This window comes from Varanus komodoensis, unplaced genomic scaffold (genome assembly GCF_004798865.1).
Source record: "Varanus komodoensis strain SLA01 unplaced genomic scaffold, ASM479886v1 scaffold5, whole genome shotgun sequence".
In the NCBI taxonomy this organism is placed as follows: domain Eukaryota; kingdom Metazoa; phylum Chordata; class Lepidosauria; order Squamata; family Varanidae; genus Varanus; species Varanus komodoensis.
The window spans coordinates 49,958,928-49,979,581 of NW_025336087.1; the positions used below are offsets into that span (position 1 = coordinate 49,958,928).

General features: G+C 40.7%; 2 protein-coding genes across 2 annotated transcripts in view; both read right to left on the bottom strand.

Moving 5' to 3' along the window:
• TJP2 (tight junction protein 2) overlaps positions 1 to 1,374 on the bottom strand; it is a 74,869-nt gene extending 73,495 nt beyond the window's left edge. Inside the window, exons 1-2 of the mRNA XM_044445777.1 lie at positions 1,244 to 1,374; positions 920 to 1,093 (exon numbers count right to left, since the gene is read on the bottom strand). The gene's annotated coding sequence lies outside the window, so the exon portion shown is untranslated. The remainder of the gene's footprint in view (positions 1 to 919; positions 1,094 to 1,243) is intronic.
• A 4,353-nt stretch (positions 1,375 to 5,727) lies between these two features.
• FXN (frataxin) lies at positions 5,728 to 20,589 on the bottom strand. Its single transcript, XM_044446634.1, has 5 exons — positions 20,435 to 20,589; positions 17,967 to 18,064; positions 16,202 to 16,322; positions 13,354 to 13,451; positions 5,728 to 9,379 (listed from the first exon to the last, which is right to left on the bottom strand). Exons 1-5 carry the CDS (start codon positions 20,582 to 20,584, stop codon positions 9,223 to 9,225), a joined length of 624 nt encoding a protein of 207 aa, XP_044302569.1. The 5' UTR covers positions 20,585 to 20,589; the 3' UTR covers positions 5,728 to 9,222.
• Between the last annotated feature and the right edge of the window lie 65 nt (positions 20,590 to 20,654).

The following is a 20,654-nucleotide window of genomic DNA, read 5'->3' on the forward strand; positions in this document are numbered from 1 at the left end:
TCTTGAAAGTGCTTAGCATGGAAATAGAAACATATAGGCACTTAATCCTGTTAAAGAAACCTTCATCTGTTAACCAAACTACTCTCTCACTACCTAGGTGAGAAGCATTACCAAGAGAAGGCCAGAGCAACTCCTTTTTGAAACACATAAGCACAGAATTAGCTTACACCAAATGTTGGGAGGGTCAGGAATGCACAGATGGGTGTGAACTGTATAATCCAGATTCAGATTTAAAGCCCCTCCAAGATTAGCCGGTGGCAGCTCCATTATGATGTTATGGGACCAGATGTTTAGAACCAAGATTAAAATTCCCCCAGCATCATGTCCAATTTCTTGTCCTTCCCCACCCCCTGCCCAAAGTCGGGAGTTAAAGTTTAGACTCCCAGAATATCCCCCAGCAAAACAGTTTAGAAACAGGAATTTGTTTGGACCTCGGAACACAGTGAATATATATATTTTTTCCTAGCTAGATTCTGAATTTTATCAGTGACCACGTGATGAAGCAGTGTGGTCAGGACAGCGGCATGGACATGTGTAGGCCCAACTCAGCGGAAGAGCAGGGTCCCCACCCCAAACGCCGCACAGTTGGCTTTCCACGTTCTGAAATGATGAAAGACATCTTTACCACCCAAAGGGGGAAATGGGCCTAAGCCCCCTTAAGTCCAAAGTCTAAAATGTCCTACGTACACCACTGGGGAGGAGAATGAATATCGGCTTCCTCTTAAAGAAAAAGATCGATATATTATATTGATTACTACACAACTGATCACAATTACTAGAATACGTTCTCCCACAACTAACCCCTCTCAAATATCACACACCTGTTTCTATTTGCGAAAACAAAAGCCAGTCAGAACGAGTGTAGGGTAGTTTAAAAGCACACACACCCATGCTTCCAGCAGGTAAAAATAAAAGTTACCTGGAGTGGGAAGTAATCCGGGCTGGAGGCTCGCCCAGCACTTAAAAGTATGAAATCGCAACTTGCAACAGCACCCACAGAGAGTGCCAAGATCTGGGTTGCAATCGCGCCTCCTTTTCTTGGCTGCCTCGGCGTGTCTTCCCAGGTTTCCGCTTCGGGAGCTGGCCAGGCTATCTGGGGAAAAAGTGCGTGGCTGTAAATGCGGACTTCACCACCCAGCCTGCTCCCCTCTCTGAGTCAGGCCGTTTCCTGTTTCAACAGAGGGAAGGGAAATTAAGTTGGAGGAGGTGTTTGGTCCAGGTTGCGGCGGGCAGGTGAACGCACCTACGACTCGCTTGAGGCGCCACCGACAGGAGGAAGAGGCCGGAGCACTTTGGAGCAGTCCATAGAAAGTGGAAAGAGCCCAGGAGGCACCTGCCCCCCAGGAAGAAACGCCTCCTTCTCCTAGCAGTAGGCGAGGAACACGTTCACGCAAACACAACACACACGCGCTAGCCACCAAGCCCTCTTTCAACAGGATGGTCAGAAGGGGGGGGGGAGCGAGCGACCTTGGAGGTGGAGCGTGTCCGTCCCTTTACTTCGAGCTGTTCGGCGTAGCAGGGACAACAAGGTGTGCGCTGTGTTGATATCCGAGTTGTGCGGCTCATCTTTCCAAAACTACAGAGAGACGTTTGATTCACCGCTTGGAACGGGGGTTCAGGGGAGAACTGATCATGAATTGAGGATGAGCAATGTATTGAAGTAATTTACCCGCTTTTTATGAAATAACTCCAAAAGCGATAAAACGCTATGCTGAAGGAAATACTCAATTACTTAAATCAGATAAGCGAGTATTTACATTTAATTAAAGCCCCTGAAACAAATAGGTGTTTCACTTTAACGCAGACTGCTCCTTTACCCCCAAAGGAGGCGCTTTCCGCATGAAGCACTGGCCAAGCGGCGGCGCAAACAAGGCTCCGTTCCGCCCTTCTCTCGCTCTCCACCTTCATAAGTGATTGGCAAGTGGAACAGGAAATGCCGGTTCACAGCCTGGGTACAATCGGTGCGGGCGAGGTGCAACAGGCAGCGCTTCTCCGGGATCCTTTGTCTGCTTCTGAACGAGTTACTATTACGGGCTGCCTGAAATTCACTTAGACCAAGGCCTGGGAAAGGAATTGCGTTGTAGGCTTGTTCTTGTTCTTTTATTATGGGTTAATGGATACTCGCTTCCAAGACCAGTTCAAAATGTACGTTTATAACATTTGGTTTTATTTATTTATACTGCTTCTAGGCTGCCTATCAGGGCTTACAAAGCAGCACCTTCTATTGCCGAATTTTAAAGCAAGTTGGGGCTGTGAGAACTTTTTTTTCCCCCCTTGCAAGGAACCCAAGCAGCACAACACTCTTGAAGTGAAAAAGCCTGTGTAGTGTAGCGGTTTGTGTGTTGGCTCCCAGTGGCTACTAGCCTTGCTGGCTATGTGCTACCCCCTTCACCAGAGGTGACATTCCTGCATGCACCAGTTGCTGAGGTGCTTGAGCAGGCAGAGGCTTGCATCCAACCTGCTTGAGGGATCCTCCTGGATTTGCTGCCATGGTTTGGTTTGCTGCCAAATGTACAGAGTGCTGGGCTAGAGCAGACCTGGGCATTGTACGGCCCGTGGGCCACATTCGGTCCGATGGCTGACCCTGACTGGCCCGCATGAGGTCACTGGCAAATTAAAAGTCAATGCAAATATATATCGTCGTTCAAGCCCAAAACAGACTAGATTTCTCTCACTGAACAACAACAACAAAAAAGAACTGAGGTAATGCAAACAAACAAAGCTGGATGCAGTTATAGGGAATCCAAAAGCAACTTGGATTGTTGAGTTTTCTGTTTCTCTGTTCTGTTATAATTTGTAAGGTCTGTACCTTACTATGTTAAGCACTGGGAGATTACATATGTTGTAAATTTGTGTTATTGAAGTAAAATTGAATTTATTGCTTTTCATGTAATGTTAATGTTTTTGTGAATATTCATTAAATAGTGTTGTTCTGTCTCCACATTATCATTGTATCATTGTCATGTTTCATTTACTGTTTTTATAGAGATATATATTGAGCAGAGCTGTAAGTGTATTGGTCCGGCCCTTAACAACTGTCAAAGTTTCTCATGTGGCCCCATAGGAAAATTAATTGCCCACCCCTTGGCTAGAGGAACCATTGGTTTGATCTGGCATGGCTTTTCTTATGTTCTTGGATGGGAGCTATGGAGTTCCAGGTCCTAGACACCACTTCACCTTGAAGTTCACAGCATGACTTGGACCGGTCACTGACTCTCACTCTAACCTATTCACAGGTTTGAGTAGGTTAGTTGTGTGGATGAAAGGGACCAGAAGAGGAGGATCCTGTAAGCCACCTGGGGTTCCTTGCAAGAGGAAAATGCAAGATATAAATGTAAAATCAATAAAACGAGCCAGCCAATTTGACCATGCACTTCTTCCCCTTCTCTCCTTCCTTCCTCTGTTCAAGTTTCTGGAGGTAGGACAAATACATCTATAAATTTTCTTTACCATATTTTCTCTGTAGTGGCAAGCACAAAGCAGCTGCAGTATTTCTCTGTCAGGGAATCGTGTGGCTCCAACAGAGCTGATCGTGTGCCTGGGGCATATGGCAATGATGTAACTCCCTATGGCATCCACCTGCTATTTGTGGCTTGCATAGCTTTGCCACACCTTTTGGTAGTCTAGCATGGGTGGCAGCAGCTGCATGCACTAATGTTCCTGCAACAGGAAAGTGGTCATCTGAGGAGAGAACCTACATCACCCACAGGGCAGGGTCAACAAGCTGGCACCTTCAGTGGAACCCAATAAGGGGGTCCCCATTGAGGCACCCGAGTACTTGTAAAACTTTTGTTTTTTAATACACATACATGGATTTATATATATTCGTAGCAGTGAATACATTTGAAATAGAAAGAACTTGGTACCAATTATGTGTAAGCTTTGACAAATATGGACCAAATATACACATAAGTATCCATTTGAAGGTGGTGTCAATATGCCACCTATTCAAATATTGAAAGTGTTGTAATGTCCTCAGTCCATTACATTATAAGAAGTGGGTTTTTTCCCGTTTTGTAATTTCGGTCTTCTAGTTGTCAAACGTGTGCAGAGAATGTTTCCTTCCATTTGTTAATTTCCACTAAGCAGGGAAATAATTTAAAAGAATGTGTACATCAGTTCATATTAAAGACTGTTTGAGTACAAAATTTATCTGTGTAATAACTTTCTCCGAAAAGGAACAACTACTGATCTACAATGTATGTTCAAAAGAGCTACATTGCATAGCCAGCAATTAATCAAATTCAACAATTTTATTAAGGAGCTCTTTGAGTATCAAAGTTTTTGATACTCAAAAGCACAAGTTTTTGCTCAGGTTGCAGGCTAAGTTCCACAGACACAACAGCTTCTACTGATCCACTGATCAGATATTTTGTAGAGGTGTCCACAGCATTCTCAAATTGAACTGGTAGCATTTGTGGAACCAGGTTTTGCTTCTCCTCCTTCCACCCTGGCAGTGGTAGCTTTGCCTTTGCTGTGAAGATCAACCTAGGCCTAGTTCTGGGCTTGTCTCACTTGTCTCTTGTATACCCACAAATGGGTTTGAATGCCGGGCCTAGACCAATTGCTGATCTTTCATGCTCCTGTCTGGTATCTTCTTAAAGGAACCAATTGTTCTTGAAAGGCTGCCTATAGCCCTGCTCATTTATTTAAAATTACTGCATGGAAAATGGGATCAGGACTACACCCACACCCAGTGCTGACCTGTTTAGTCTGTTGCTTCCTCAGGAAGCTGCAAGAACACATGTGGACACGAATAGACTCCTTATATGCAATCCATGATCTTGGTTTTTTAGGATATAGATCATGCATGTGTTTGTGCTGTGCTAAACTTTCACTCCACATATTCATATGGAAATGATTTTCACTACACATACTCATTTGACTTTGCCACAAACATATTCTGTGCTTTTGGCTAAATGGGTTAAACATCGTGCATTGTGAGCACTCTGTTTTAATAAGATTGCAATTTCCTTGGGAGAGACTTCCTCTTATTGTGCTTATCCAGTGCTTGACAATAATTTCTACCAAGAATATAATTCATGTATACAATGATCACGATGGATACAATGATCACCATCTTCTGGCTTAAGTTTTACTTGAACAAAGGAACACATATAAGACACTGATAATGCAACTCTACTCAGATAATCCTCTGTACATGCATCCTTCTGATCTCCTTGTTTAAACCACAGTAATGGTGAACATCTTACAGAACACACATTATCTAGAAATGGAAGTTAAAGAGTACCAGCTGAAATCAGTGAAGTGCAGGCAGACACACACCTATATATGATGTTTTATTCAAATGTCATTTTAACTGTTAATAGCATTTATTTATTTTATTCTTTGGCCAGGGTGACTTATTTTATATTGTTAACTTATTTTATATTGTTGATTTATATTATTTTAATTGATTTATGTTGTGAGCCGCCCAGAGGCTTCGGCGAATGGGGCTGCATAGAAATTTTCTAAATAAATAAATAAATAAATAAATAAATAAATAAATAAATAAATAAATAAAGTCTGAGATATATAGAAGAGGTGCAAATAGGACCTTCAACAAAATGTTTCCATGTGGAATGTTGCTCCTCTGGATTTCAGCCAAACACCCATGCCATCTTCCAGAATATCCATTCTAGTATGTTTTGTTTATTTCTTTTGTACAGGCAATAACCTGGTACCATGGAGAATTCTCATTCCTAATCAGGCTTTCTGGGTTTTTTGTACTTTTTCTAGATTTTTAAACATATTTCTACAAACCTTGAGATTCCCCAAAGCCTCCTCTACCCTCCTCTTGTCCATGGAGAGCTACAATTAGTGACCACACAAAGAATGTGTTTCTTGTTGGAACATAGGATGTGAAGAGACTATACATACTACTTAATGACACTACCATATTTATATGTCTCAAGAAATCAGACTAGGATTTGGGATCATGAACAATGCAGATAAGTATTTTTAGTTTTTGAAACTGATGCTCAACTAAAGTAGCTAGACTTTGTGGGGAGGCAGGGGAAGGGTTGCATTCCGCTTTTATTCCTGCTAGAGGATCAACAATTTTGAGAGGAACTGGGCAGACACAACAAGAACCAATAGTATTGAAAATAAACTTGAAATTTCTGTTGATATTCAGACTAAAGGCAGTTACTGCTGAGATCTGCCAATGCTGTTCCAAGCTATCCTAATCTGTTTCTGAAGCTGTAAGTATAGTTTTTTAAATCTTTGACAGATTGCAAAACTATTTGCACAACATCAAGACTGATGTTCTTAAGTAAAAATGTACTGTATCATTTATAGGACAAAGAAATAATAGCAAGTGTATCATCTCTGCTATTCATATCACATTATTACTAAATAGTATGCTTCACAATAACTTTGTGTTGGGCAAATAAACTTTACTCTGTTGTTGAACTTTGCTCTGTGCAAAGGGAAGTTTAAATATCAAACAAGTATGGACGTGTTTAGAACCTTAGCAAAGACTTTAAAAAAGATTGCAAGAGATGAAATGAACTGATGTAAACACAGAGTGAAAAAGATCCTGCTAAGGCAGATTGTATTATATTTTGTTTCAGCAAGAGGATGCTTTACAAAATTACTGAGAAAGGGACTTTGTGTCAAATTCCTGCAACACTTTTGTAGGATGTTTAAATGATATATTTGTCCTGATTAACAAAACATTCATTGTTCAGGAACTTATTTAAAGCAAAACTGACTGGATCCAGACTTGCCGCTCCATAAATGGAAAGGTTTCCTCCATTTGAGGAAGAAGCTGGGATCTAGCAGAGGCTTCCTGTGGGTAGAAGGGAGCTGGATGACTCCCCTTGCAACTTCCAGCATAATTTCCCACACTGTTATGAAAGGTCACCCAACCATCTGGAAAAAAGTAGGAAGTGGCATGAAAGGTTGCAGTTGGGAGAAAAGAGCCACACTGCTCGCTTTGTCCTGTGCTTCTGCTCAGTCTAAGTCTGCATCCAATGCATGAGGATGTACACTTCCACTCTCACAGAAAGTGGTATCTGATTTTCACCTGTCTCCCATACCCACTGCATCATAGCCCAATTATTCCAGAGATTCCCTCAACTGCCAGGAGTACCCACTGTAGGATTTCATATTTACTCATTGTGGGATAGGCATTATTTCATGCCTTGCTAACAGCTGTTTAGTCTTGGAGGGAATTATAATTCAAGAATGATGAGACTGCAACAGCAAGTTAGATGTTCTGAGAAAAATGTTGCAGGTATTTTGAAAGACAGGATTGTTTTGCTTTCCTTGATACTTCTGTGGTTTGGAATACTTGTCATGGTGATGCTTTCAGAAGGACACCAAGGCTAAGAGTGTAACTGGGGAAAGCCAGATATTATCAAGGGCAGCCATCCCAAGGCCTTGTGGGTTACAGGGTAACTATCATTTCTTTCAGTTTCTAAATTGCAGTCATTCTTCAGTTATAGTAAGTTTCAGGGTAAGAACTTACTCTCTGTGTTAATGCAAAGTCACCACTTGATGCAACCCACTGATTAGGCAGTGGGCTGCATCCAGTGGTGACTTTGTATTATCAAAAGAACTTTTGATTACTCCAAACGATGCCTGTCCTACCCAAGGCACTGCAACTCCTTGAAAAACTGTTCCTGACAATGAATGCTTTGTCAGTTAAACAAGACAAATATGTATTTTAAGCATCCTAAAATTTAACTGTGCACTGAGATCAAGATCATACAGTGGTCTGTAGTGGACAAAGGTGCTTTGTCCTGTTGTCTGAACCCAGACTGCACACAGCAGGGTGGCTTATTCTGGGGCAAGAAGCTACCCTGATAGGTGTTGTTTGATGCGCAATGGAGTATCAGGTCGTCTAACACAGATGCATTGCAGGTTGAGGCAGTGACTAGTACGCCACTTGGCAACAGCCGCAAGCCCTCTTTTCTGCTTGTTACAACGTCACTTATGCCACTGCCAATGGCAGCCACTCCACCAGTGCCCAAGCAGCAATTTGGAGCAACTGTCACCATTCCAAAGTCCATTTGGGTTACCAAGTGCACTTCACTGGCTTTGACAATGTAAGAACATCAGGCAAGATTACAAATACTAGACAACCGTACATGCATATTCATGTACCTCCAAAAGACCAACAATATATACATACACATGGAACTGTAAAAATTTTGGGGGTCAAAAGAGATATGACCCCAATTGCTTATTTTCAGGCTTAAAAAATAAAATTAAAGAACAGCAGCAAACAAAAAGGGGTAGCAATTGGAGCACGGAAGTGGAGAACAACCTATGTTGAGCCCAGTTGTCCATCAAATGCACTGTGGGTTGTTCTGAGTATCCAATGTGCAGTGGCTTATTCACAGGGTGGTTAGTGTAACATGCAAACCCACCCAAAATATTGCACTAATCATCAGCTACTAATCCTGGCATTCTTTCAAGTGGTACATTCTTAATCTAGTAATCCCCAATTCTCCTTATTTCAAGAGTAACAGTAAGTTTTTCCAGTTCTATATGTAAAATAGGGGGTGCTATGTTTCAATCAGTGCCTGATTAAAAAGAAAGTATCCCTGTTAATCAAATTAAATTTAAGAGAATTATTGGAAAGTCCATGTGGAGGCCACTTAGATGTTATTGTATATGGTGTCATCCCACATGGTGGAGCATAATGTAATATACCAGGTCTCCTGTTTCAATACACTAATTCCATGGTATATTTCTACTGTTTTATCAGCCACTCTTATTTCACTGCAAAAGACCTCATATCCACTCCCACTGGCTAACAAGCCTAATGCAAGCATCACATCCTTACACATAGATTGCCACCTTGTAGAAATGGTTTCCTTCCAAATGACTTACTTAAAAATTGAACCTAGTAACAACTATCCAAGTTAAATCTCTAGTTAAAGTTCACCCTATTACAGAGCGACAGGGTGTGTGTGCATATGCTGCCGTTCAACAAAAGACAGTATGATACAATAGTGGTTTTCATTAGTAGTTCCCGCTGCCATCGTTAGCTCTGGTTAAGAGGTTAGAGGCAATAGCTGTCTCTGCAACATAAACACGAGGAATGTAAAGCTAAGCCAAAATATTATTTTCACATTTGTACACAATAAAATTAACTATATATACCAAAAATAATTGAAGAAATTTAACACATCCAAAAAATGTGAGGGGAGAGAGAGAAGATCATGAGTCAAACTCTGAAGCCCTTGAATTTCTTAAGATAAATATACATTATGAAGTATGTTCTCTTCCAGCACATGCTAAATTTGTTAAGTCCAGTTTGGTTCCTAATGCAGCTGAAAGTTCCTTTGCCAGTAGTTCATGAAGAGAGACGCCATCATGAGAATAAACCCATTTTTTCCCAGTCCAGTCGTAACGTTTTGGGCCACTGTGAAAGAACAAAAACATGATTGAGAGTAAGATCAAGCATCTACAAAATATGGCAAAACAAGGCAGGTTCCAAAACAATACTAGGTGTTATGTGAGTAGACCAGGTAGCGACAGCAAAAAGAAGAAGCAAGGATACCTGACAAGGTAACAATTATGGTTCAGGTTCATTACATTCTCCTAGTGCACACTTTCATATTTGCTGAATTAATGTGATCTTCCAAATCATGATTTGGCAGCTCACGAATGAGCACTGCATTCATGCAATTTCACATTCCCATCACATTCAGGGTTTGAGTAATATTTCCCTAGTCAAGCCATAATTTGAATGAGCTGTCTACCCTAGACTGTGCGCATGATCCGACTGTAATCTTTCATCCTGTTCTGGAGGGCTCATCCAAGCTATTGTTCGCTGGTTCAAATATAACAGCAAGCTATAACTTGATTAAACAAGAGGAATTAATTAAGCTCCAAATACAGAGGAAAAGGGGTATGCAAATACAATTTTTGTACATGAACACCTCAAGTTTGCCACACTCTTACTATCTTAGGGATTACAAGCGTGCACACTTGAACAAGCACTGGTTGGCTATTTAAGAGCACAATACTATGCATGTTTAGGTAGAAAAAGTCCCACAACTCCAGAATGGCCAGCTGGGGAAAGATGAGGGCTATAAGACTTCTTTGGTGTAAAAATGCACAGGACTGTTCCCTAAGGGCAAACTAGTCATGGTGGGGCAGCTGTCCATACGTATTTAGTTGATATGTCTGTCTTGTTTATAGGTAAACCAGGTATGTGGTAGATCTATTTTTATATAAAAACACCAGCAAAGAAAGTAAAATTAAAGTTGCTCCCTTGTGTTAACCTTGTTGTTGTTAGTTGCGAAGTTGCGTCGGACCCATTGCAACCCCATGGACAACATTCCTCCAGGCCTTCCTGTCCTCCACCATCCCCCGGAGTCCACTTAAGCTCACAGTGTTAACCTTATTGTGTTCCATTGCTTTAAGCAATTTTCTCCCAGTCCATTTTCAGCATGTCAAGGGAGAGACAAGACAGAGGTTCAGGCATGCCCATCAAGCTAAACAAACCACGGACCAAAGCTGATCCTGTTTGCAGCAGGAGCAATCAGGGTGTATGCAGAAGCATTCTGCTCATGAACAAAAAGCCATAGTTCATCCCCTGGAATTCCGGCTTTGCGACACTTGAATCCTCCCAGTAAGATACATTAAAGAGGCTGAGAAGTAGCTCCTATATACACACAATAACCATGTGATTAAGATTGTAGTAGAGGACCTGGAGATAAAAAATTAGATCAACTTATTCCAATGGACAACTTAAAAAAAATATGTAATGTGTTGCTCCTTTTCCAGTTATGAAAATCTGGCACATGAACGTCCCTTTCTTCTGAGCCCCTTTTGAGTACTTTTCAGAAAGTGTTACATGAGCAGGATGAATTTCAGGATAATGGCAGAAATAAAAATGCTACCTTCACCAATTTAATCAAATTACTACATATTTCATCAGCCAAAAGAAATACCTCGAACAAACCTATTTGGATTAATGATATGCTCTACCACACAAAGCAATATTATTGTTACTAGTATGACCATGAATTTTAACTCTATACTGCCCAATAGCCAAAACTCTCTGGACAGTTCACAAGAATTTATCAAAGAATAATAAAAACAGATTTGAAAAGAGTATAAAATTCCAATGTGCAGAATTTAAAGAAGCTAAAATATCTTTAAAAAATTCAATAAAACAGGCCTTATTAAACCAATTGACATATCTCATTATATTCCATATTCCTGATAGCAGAAGGCAATTTTACTCCTAAGAATGTTGCCACCAGTGAGGCATCAGTGAGGAGATCATTCTGTAATTGGAGGGGCCTCAATGAGAAGGCCTTTCGTCCTGTTGTCTCCCTCTGGGCCTTCCTGGGAGTTGGCAGTCAAGAGGTAAGCCTCAGATGCAGCTCATGGAGTTCGCATAGACTGAGGTTGGGAGATGACCTCCATCAGATATTCTGGTTCCAAACCATGTAGGGCTTTATAGGTTAAAACCAGCATCATGAACTGAGCTCAGATATATATAGGCAGCCAATATAAGCCTGCCAAAATGGGTGTTTGGACCTTCTGGTCCCTGTTATCAGACTGCCAAAAAACTCAAAGCCTGCAGTCACCACAAGCAGACCTGGATTCTCTCAAAAAGGGTGGGAAGGGCTGGCCTGACCATCTTGCCAGCCTTCCTTCTCACATGGATTAACCTCTCCAGAAGCCTCCTTACCATCTTGTCAGCTTTTATCTACCATAGCTAGGTAAACTGAGGCTCTACGGAGAGACGTTCCAGAGGCCACGTCCTGTGAAGAAAAGGCTAACTCCCCAGGGCTGGTCTGCCTGTCAATTATGAACAATTCCCACTTGGAGTGAATGCCCAGTATCTGCTGGCCAAAGTGCATAATGCCAAAAGGGACTGTTCCTTTGGGGGAGCTGCTTTGAGGGGGGTGCAAGAGCAAGGGTTTCCCCTCTAACACTGCTGCTGGTCTCTGTGTCCGGGGGGGGGGGGGGTTGTCCCTGTGGCCAAATATAATTTGTATCAATTTGGACATTTTTCAACTTACCTGGAGCTTCTAGCTGTTATAGCTATTTCAGAGATGAGGTAGTTAAGAAAGTGCAACATACCAAAATCATGGTCATAGTTTGTTTTTTGAACTACAGCCTTCCAACTAAGTTTATACATCGCTTGTAGAGGTACTGATAAGAATGGAGAGAATAAACTCACAACATGTGCACATTCTTCTCTGCTCATCTGATTGGTGGGATATATATGTGCAAAGAAATGCAATTACAACTTTTCTTCCACTATCAAAGTGAACATGAAAGTTCTTGTTGGCAGAAGAGCACCTAAGCCCATAAAAAATCCTCCACCTTGAGAGAAGCATCTGTGAACTAGGGACTCGTATGCATAAACTAGTTTGTTTGGCTATAGCAGTCAATAGAAACATGGATGTAAGCAGTTTCATTTCAACTGGAGAAGTCCCAATTATGCATTTTACCCACTGTTTCCATTAAGATGTCACAATATATGGATTGACTGAAAGCAAGATGTCTGAGATCAGGAGTAGAACATTAGCATAGTTCTAAAATTTCAGTGTTTCTGTTTAAATCTTAACATATATGGCACCACAGTCCTAGGAAGTGGTGAGAAAGTGTAATACAGCATTGGAGTACATTATTTTTCCTGGCAGGAGGTGGGAAGTATGCAGCCATTCTCCTGCACCAGTGCGCTCTCTGCTGGCCAGAAAGAACACTGCAGGATATCATCCCTGCTTCACCAGCCATGACAGAAGGTTATTGGCAGCTATACTCTGACACTTCAAAAAAAATGTTTTCATTAGTTTTTGATGAACTGGTCCTCAAGGTGGTCTGCCCAAATTAGCATCAATTCAGCAGAAGATCCTGAAAATTGGATATGCAATACTAAGGAATTATGAAAAGCACACTTATTTTTCACAAGCCTAAACCTACCCTAGACATATAGCATCACTTGGCTTAATTAGTGTCATCTCATGAGCATTCAAGAGTTGCAAATACAATTATCAAGCAATGCCCTCCACCCACACTATTTGGTTCATGGAATGGCATAAATTATGAAATTAAACTGGTATATGAAAGAGCATCAGTCACAAATCAAAAGTATAAGCACAATGTGTAACATATACCCAAAACAAACAAGAGTCAAACAAATAGTTTGGAGGGACACATGGGAAAAAGTCTTCAATCAATTTACCATCACATTAAAGTTATAATACTGCTATACTGTTAAGATTAAGCAGATGTCAGTCTGTCCATTGTCTGGATGGCAAACTGCTTTGAAATCCCAAACAGACCATCCTGAATTTCCCAAGGTATATTAAATAAGTAGGCATTTCTGTTCTACTTTGAATTTTCAGAACATTATAGCCTAAAGGTTACCTGGTTGGAGAAGAGAGCCATATTTGTTTGTTTGGTGTCTGTTTGTTGATCACATAGGTTCCCTTGTTTACACCCAATTTCACTGTTAATACTCCACTCTGGAGAATAAAGGGGAGAAACAAAGAGCAACATTTCTGGTTCATAACACAATTCCTCTAATTTACTTTATAGTAAGGAACTTGCAATATATTCACTTTTAAGCAGTCATTCTAATTGGATGGGTGGTAGATAAATAATTAGGATTTTTTATAATTAAAATCACAGAAAAGCAGAAATAAATTAGTATCATCTCCTATCCACACTGAATTCTGTATTATTTATGCTGCAAAATTTCTCAAAAATGAGGATGCATTATTGAAACCATGTTTTTTCTATTGAACCACCTGTAAGTAGCTTCTCAGTAAGCTAACTTCATGTGCACTATTTGCATATCGGCAATTTTATCCACAAGCAAAAATACTATATACAACTGGATTTCATAATGGAAGTATTTTTCACAAGGAAAAATACTCTAACTGATACCATATATAACTGGATTTCATAAAGGGCTTTCAAGAGTTCTACTTATTCACTATGTCTGATCTAGAACTGATAACTAAGCTGAGGACAGGGTAAACAACCTGCAATTTCCCACACAGAATTTATAACTTTTTCCCCATTTTCTGCAATATTATTTGGAAGAACAACAGTTGACACTTTCTTGGCTCATTTCCTTAATGAGCAACATTTTGGGATGGAAATTCAAAACAAATGGTTGTAAGCTAGTGCTATCTTAGAGGGTCTTTGGACCTTTTCTCTCCAGCCTATCCAATATCCTCCTTTTTCCTAGGCAAATTCTGAAGAGCGTGAACATGGCTCAACTGCAGTTTAAGAAGAATGTAAGTCTTAAACTGGGATTACAAGGAGAAGAGCAGCATGTGACAGTTACATTTAGTTTCTCTAGTTAACTGAGAAACTATCTTACCAGACTGCCTCACAGATATGTCCTCAATGCATGTGCACACCATGGTGCCGTTAGCAACAGATTATAGGACAGATGTCTGGGCCCCACAACTCTCCATAAGCAAGGCAAGTCCCCAAACAAAGCATCCAAGATCTTCACTTTCCCACTCATGCCAAAAATACTGGTTTAGGGCAGGCTGCTGTTGATCTTTCTGTTACCTGGAGACATGGCTTAAAAACAGGGAAAAATCCCAGCCCTGGTGCCAAACAACATTTATGCTGGGAGAATGCTTGGCAGCAGCCTGGACTGCTGGCTTTTCTGAAAGTGGATCTGTTCCCTTACTAACTCTTTTCAGAATGAACAAGAGGGGGAGGAAAATGGGCAGGTATTAGCACTGTTTTGTTCCTAGCTTTGCTATTACAACTCTAAGTAAGCCGCTTCAGCCAGGAGCAGAAGTGAGAGAGGGTGAGTGGGCCTCGACACTTGAAATATATGGAAGCAGCTTCCACAGATCTGGCTTTGGAGATGGAAAGACAGAGAGAATATTCACTTTCCATTCTATATAGTCAGGTATGCTTAAACACAGGTTCTCTTCAAGGGTACTGATGCGCTATAGATCTCTTCATCCCATTCAATTTTTTCAAGTACTGGCCATGGGCAATGTACCCCAACTTGGCTCTGCAGAACAACCATCCTGCCCCTTCCCACAAAACGGTACCACAATCTTTCTCAGAATTAACCACCCCAGGGGTCAGTTTACACATTCTGCCAAATGAAAATAGTAAAGCTTTTCTGGACTTTATCACTTAAGATAGCAAGTGGGGGAAACAGAACTAGTCAGGGTGATGGGTTCAAGATCAGCGTAGCCTTTTTTTGCACAATGTGCTTTTTTTAATGTCAGGAAGGCCCTCCCAGTACCATGGGAAGGATTCATACATGCAAGTCAGAGAGGCAGAACACCGTATCTCTGAAACAAGGAAGCTGAGATGACAAGTGATTATCTTTCAATATTAAAGGAGCCACTGATGTTAGTCTTGCACAATGCTACATGATCAGTCTCATTTCTCTCATTGCTATACTTGAAGTGAACTGTTAAGACTACTGACTTGATTGTTTTATCCTCTTTCTGGTTTAACTGTCCTGATTTTATTGTAGTTTAATAGACTTACTGTGAGCTGCTCTGGGATCTCTTTGCAGTTTTGAAGCTTTGGGAGCTTTTTAAAATTTTTAAAAGGGCATTAATTTTGCACTTCTCATTATATCTCTGGAACAATGGTCTTTGGTCTACTAATATTAAACACACCAAGCTCCTAGGAATAGTAACAGAACATTCACACACTGATTCCGAACCAACTTGGAAATCACAATATGTATTAAATATACATGCCCAATCTAAAAATACTAAATTCTACAACTATAAAAGCATAAATACTATATAGTTCCTGGAATTTAATTTCTGACCAACGTGGCTGATTTTTTTTGCGGGGGGAATTAATTTCCAATTCACAAATCATGCACCATACTGCTATTCTGGCTGCATGAATATTCACAATCCCTAGTGATAAGACTAATTTTAAGTTATTTTATTTACAGCGCAAAAACCAAGGTTCATCCACAAAAACCCAAACAAAACAGGAAAGTTCAATCTGAACAGCTTAGTGTTTTCAGCTGTTTTCCAAGTGTGCCACCTTGTGGCTCTACTACTTAACTAAGACATTAGGTAGAACGAGGTTTCCCAAAAGAGATAAAGTGAATGCTTCTAAAATGGTAGCATGATTTTCAAACACAATGGCCACAGAAGAAGTTAGTAAACTACTTATAGCCAGAAGTGTTTTAAGGTACTCTGACCAAAGAGAAAGTTAGAAACTGCCCAAAATGCTATGATAAGAAACAGTAAAATAATACCCCAAAGGAGACGTCATAATCTTCAGGAGTAAAAGACTTGTCTGCCAGGTCCTCAAAGAAATCCGTTAATGATTCCAGTGTCTCTTCAGCAAGCTTTTCATATGTTGTTTCATCTAATGTGCTGTAAGAGTTATGTGAATAAAGATTCACTCAGATTTCATCTCCCTAAAAGAAGACTTGGGCTGCAATCCCATAAACATTTATCTGGGAATAAATACCTCTGAACGATGAATAGAAATGCACAAGACTGCACTCTATCACTAGCAAAACACTGGATGCAAGAAAGCTCAAAACAAAACAATAATTTGAGATACTTGTCACAAAGCAATTTAGGAAAGAAGGGGCTACAGAGAGAATTAAGAATTATCTCTATCTTAGAACATATCTGATACCCAACTAAGCAATGGTGTCTTTTAAAATGACTAAACAAGGCAAGAAAAAAAAAAGGAAAATGAAATAAGACAAATGTAAAAGCTGGAAAAAAATAATTTCCAACAGTTAAATTTCTGCTTTATACTCCAGTTTCTTTTCAGATCATATAAATCTTTTATCCTTTTATAAGGGAAATATTAACATTTCAGGCAGGCTTGCCATCCGAAGATACTTCTACAAGGACTGTTAACTGGAACTGACATGCCCATGCTCATCACGTATGGATCCCCTGCCCATCTGCATGGTTGCCATGGGGAACCACAGACTGCGCAGAGAAAGCAAAGTGGGGCTAAGGGGAAGAGCAATGTTAAAATATTTTAAACTCAGTGTAACATTACATTTTCAGGAACTATCTCCAGTTAGAGCAACAAATTAGGTATGTAGAGATGTGTTTCACAGCATTGACAGTGGATATGCCTATGGTAACTAATTTCATGTGTGTAAACCAACACTTTCTAAAGACTAAATTATTTTTAAATGGACACAATCCAAGATATAGCAAAGGGGCTGATTTGAGAATTCCTTTGATATTTTCACCATACCAATGGAAGCTTCCTTTCCAGTATGTTGTAAATGAAAGATGTACATTTGCGCTATCTGAACACCTGTTTAAGCCTTAAGGCCTTTTTATACATTAAAGGTGTGGCATGGTGGTCTTTAACAGTTCATCCCGCTGTGATCTGATAACATTAGAACAGGTGATAGTATGGCAAATAGGCCAACAGTGTGGTTCTCACACAAGCATTGCTTGGAATGGAACAATAAGGCAGTGACATCATGCGTATCTAAGTTGAAAGGCCTGTAATCTAAGTAACATAGGGAATGTCAAATATGCAAGCAGCCACTTGGAAATATTTCATACATCATCTTCACCTCTGAATGGCTGCATACATATTGAAGCAATTTTGTATGTTGCTATTTCTTTCTGTATGCTTTATAAATTAAAAAATGGGCTATAATGGCTGTTCTGGTAAATTACAGGAACTGACCTCTCTCCGTTCTACACAGAATTATTAAGCAAACCTTTGACCACTGCCTTTACAGTTAAAGACATAACTACTTAAAACAGAAAAAGCAGCTACAAAAGAAACCCATGTCTGGTCATATGTTAAAGTGTTGCATGGGATAACAAAGATACATGTGCTGTACATTAAAAAACTGTACTTTCTACTCTTAATATTTAATCATTTAGCAACTAAAGCCATAAACAATGGCACTCACTTTGGTTTCATTTTTCTTCAAATGTTCAAACTGGAATGTTAGCCATCAGTTTCTGTTCTGTGTATTGACTTAAGTGTGGAAAATTTCCAGAATTAGCAGGTGGCCAACTTACCTCTTGTTCATAAGAGTTCCTGAGTTTCTTACACATATAAATGGCACACTCTTGGTTCTCACCATCAGAGCATGTTCTAAAGAATGCAAATGAGAATCCTGTGAAAAAAATGAATTTCGAGTACTTCAGTGGAAAAGTAGCATCTATGAGCCAAAGACTAGGAGCAGGTGTCATCAAGGCCCTGCACCACTTTCTGGGTTGTGACCTTGTCCTGAGGGAACAAATAAAGTCCTTTGATCCTCACCACCACCACTAAATAACTGAGTAGTATTCCTTAAAAAAAAAGGATGTACTGTTCAATAATTAAAATTAAGTCACTGCATGCAAACTCATTCCATCTTTGATGTGTGTAGCATTCAGTTTGATGAGAGCTATCTATTTATTAAAACTGCTTTCCAAATTTGTATTGCGCTCTATTAAAAATATGAATATGTTTGCTTGGTAGCATCTACTTGCCTTCTATACATTTATGTGACCTGTATAATAACTGAGGTGAAAAGATACCTCACTAACCAATATTTTTAATATTTCATGTCTAGAATTACCCTATAAATCTTACTGAAAAAAATCCTATTTTGGGGGGATAGAGGTGAAGGCTACATAGCCCAGTCCTTCAACAGGACCAACTAATAATCTGTTTGACACCAAACAGACCTCTCATTTTATGTCAACAGTTATCTCCCCACCGCCCCCGCCATCTTTTTCTTCCTATTTCCCCTTCATGAATATCTATGCCTGGATATTAAACTTCTTCCTGTCTACTTTTTCTGCATCATACATGACTTTATACCAACACATTTTATTATTTTTTAATATTTATACATTTCTAAGGTCAAGAGGGTGTGGGAATCTTCCTTTCTATTCACCATCCGGGAGTTTCCAAAACACTGGGGAGGACAGAATTTTCCAAGCTTGCTCTCACGTTATTAGCCCAATCTAGGTTCTGCCACAAAATTGTTAATTGTTGTTAATTGCTGTTTTGTTTATTGTTTTGGTTCTTGTAAGCCATCCTTAAGGTCAAGAGGGTGTGGGAATCTTCCTTTCTATCCACCATCCAGGAGTTTCCAAAACATTGAGGATGACAGAATTTTCCAGGCTTGCTCTTGCATTATTAGCCTCATCTAGGTTCTGCCACAAAATTGTTAACTGTTGTTAATTGCTGTTTTGTTTCTTGTTTTGGTTCTTGTAAACCATCCTGGGATGATTTGTGTATAGAACGGGATATAAATATTTAAATAAAAAAAAAATCCTGTCTCTATGCAGTCTAATTGAAATGAATGTCACTTGTATTCTTGGGATTGACTGTCCTGTGAGTTAGCAGGAACCTCCTGTTTACCCGATCCTACACCAATAAAGCATGGTTATGGTCATGCTCCAACTATAGCAGTATTTTTATTGAGACATTCCTAAATTTCTTGTTTATTCATCAAAATCCTCCATTTGTACTTATATAAATTGGGATGCTGCTTTACATTTCTAGTTGTCAAGAAACAAAGACTCAGAGCTTTATATGTGTCTTCATGCTTTCATTACACAGATTACTCCAGTGGCATATTTACTGAGAAGTAAATTGCATCCAGTTCAATGGGTCTTCCTCCTTTATGGTACCGCACACGTTTTGCATGCATAAAGTCCAGCTTCTATCCCTGCCATCTGCAGATAGGGCTGCAAAAATTCCTGCCCAGCAGTGGCTGCCTATTGATAATACTGGCCAGATGGGCCAATAGATCTGACTCGGTATGACAGTCATTTATAATCCTCCTACGTATGCATGCTTAAGAATGTAAGCAAATATACATGCAAATTTTCTCAGCTTACATTATTAATGCAGAAAGATCATCTGTTTTATTTTAGCAAAGAATTATGACTGAGTACTGACAATGTCCCAATTGTTACTACAGCGCAGCCTTTCCTAACCCAGACGTATGCTAGGAATGCTGAGACTTGTAGTCCACCACAAGGTTGCAGCCCACCGCGGAGGAACGAAGTTGGGGGGCGTCGGCATCCATCTTATCAACAGGATTGTACTGCACCAACACAGGAGAAGCCTTAACTTTTGGTAGGGGATCGTCTCTAAAGAATCACTGCAAGTATGCCGAAGAGCTGCTTGCTCTCTCAGGATTGTGGCCGAGGAAGCCGTTTTCCTCTTCCTGTTCTCCCGCAGCCTCATAAACCTGCGCCTCAACAGAAAGCTGCAAGAAAACCTCCCCTTTCTACAGCCGGAAGAATCCGTGGCCAAAACGAGGCGCTAGCTCCGCCAAGGAAAGCGCGGGAAATCATTTCGAATGCTCCTCGGAAAGTACCGAAGTCGGGACCCCGGGAGGCTCCTCGCCAACTGCATACGTTTCGCTCTTCCCGTCTGCCTCCGAACTGGGCTTCCCTCCCACCCCAAGATGGGGGTTATAGCGACGAGCCCTCGTAGCTTCCAGCCCTCTTTGCTTTCCTGTACAAACCCAAAGTTCGCTTACCGCCTGGCCAGGAGGGAGGGAGGAAACTGCGGCGGCTCTCCAGAGGGTCGCCGCGGCGGCCTGGTTCCACCACCGTGGCCCTTCGCTCATGTGGCGGGCTTCGAGTCGCGAGGCGGCCCGGAGGAGGCTGGTGCTTCCCAGCCGCCACATATTGCAGTATCGCGGCCTGCAAAAGGCCCAGCCTAACCAGTGTTGCTGGCGCCCTCCTATGGTGCTACGG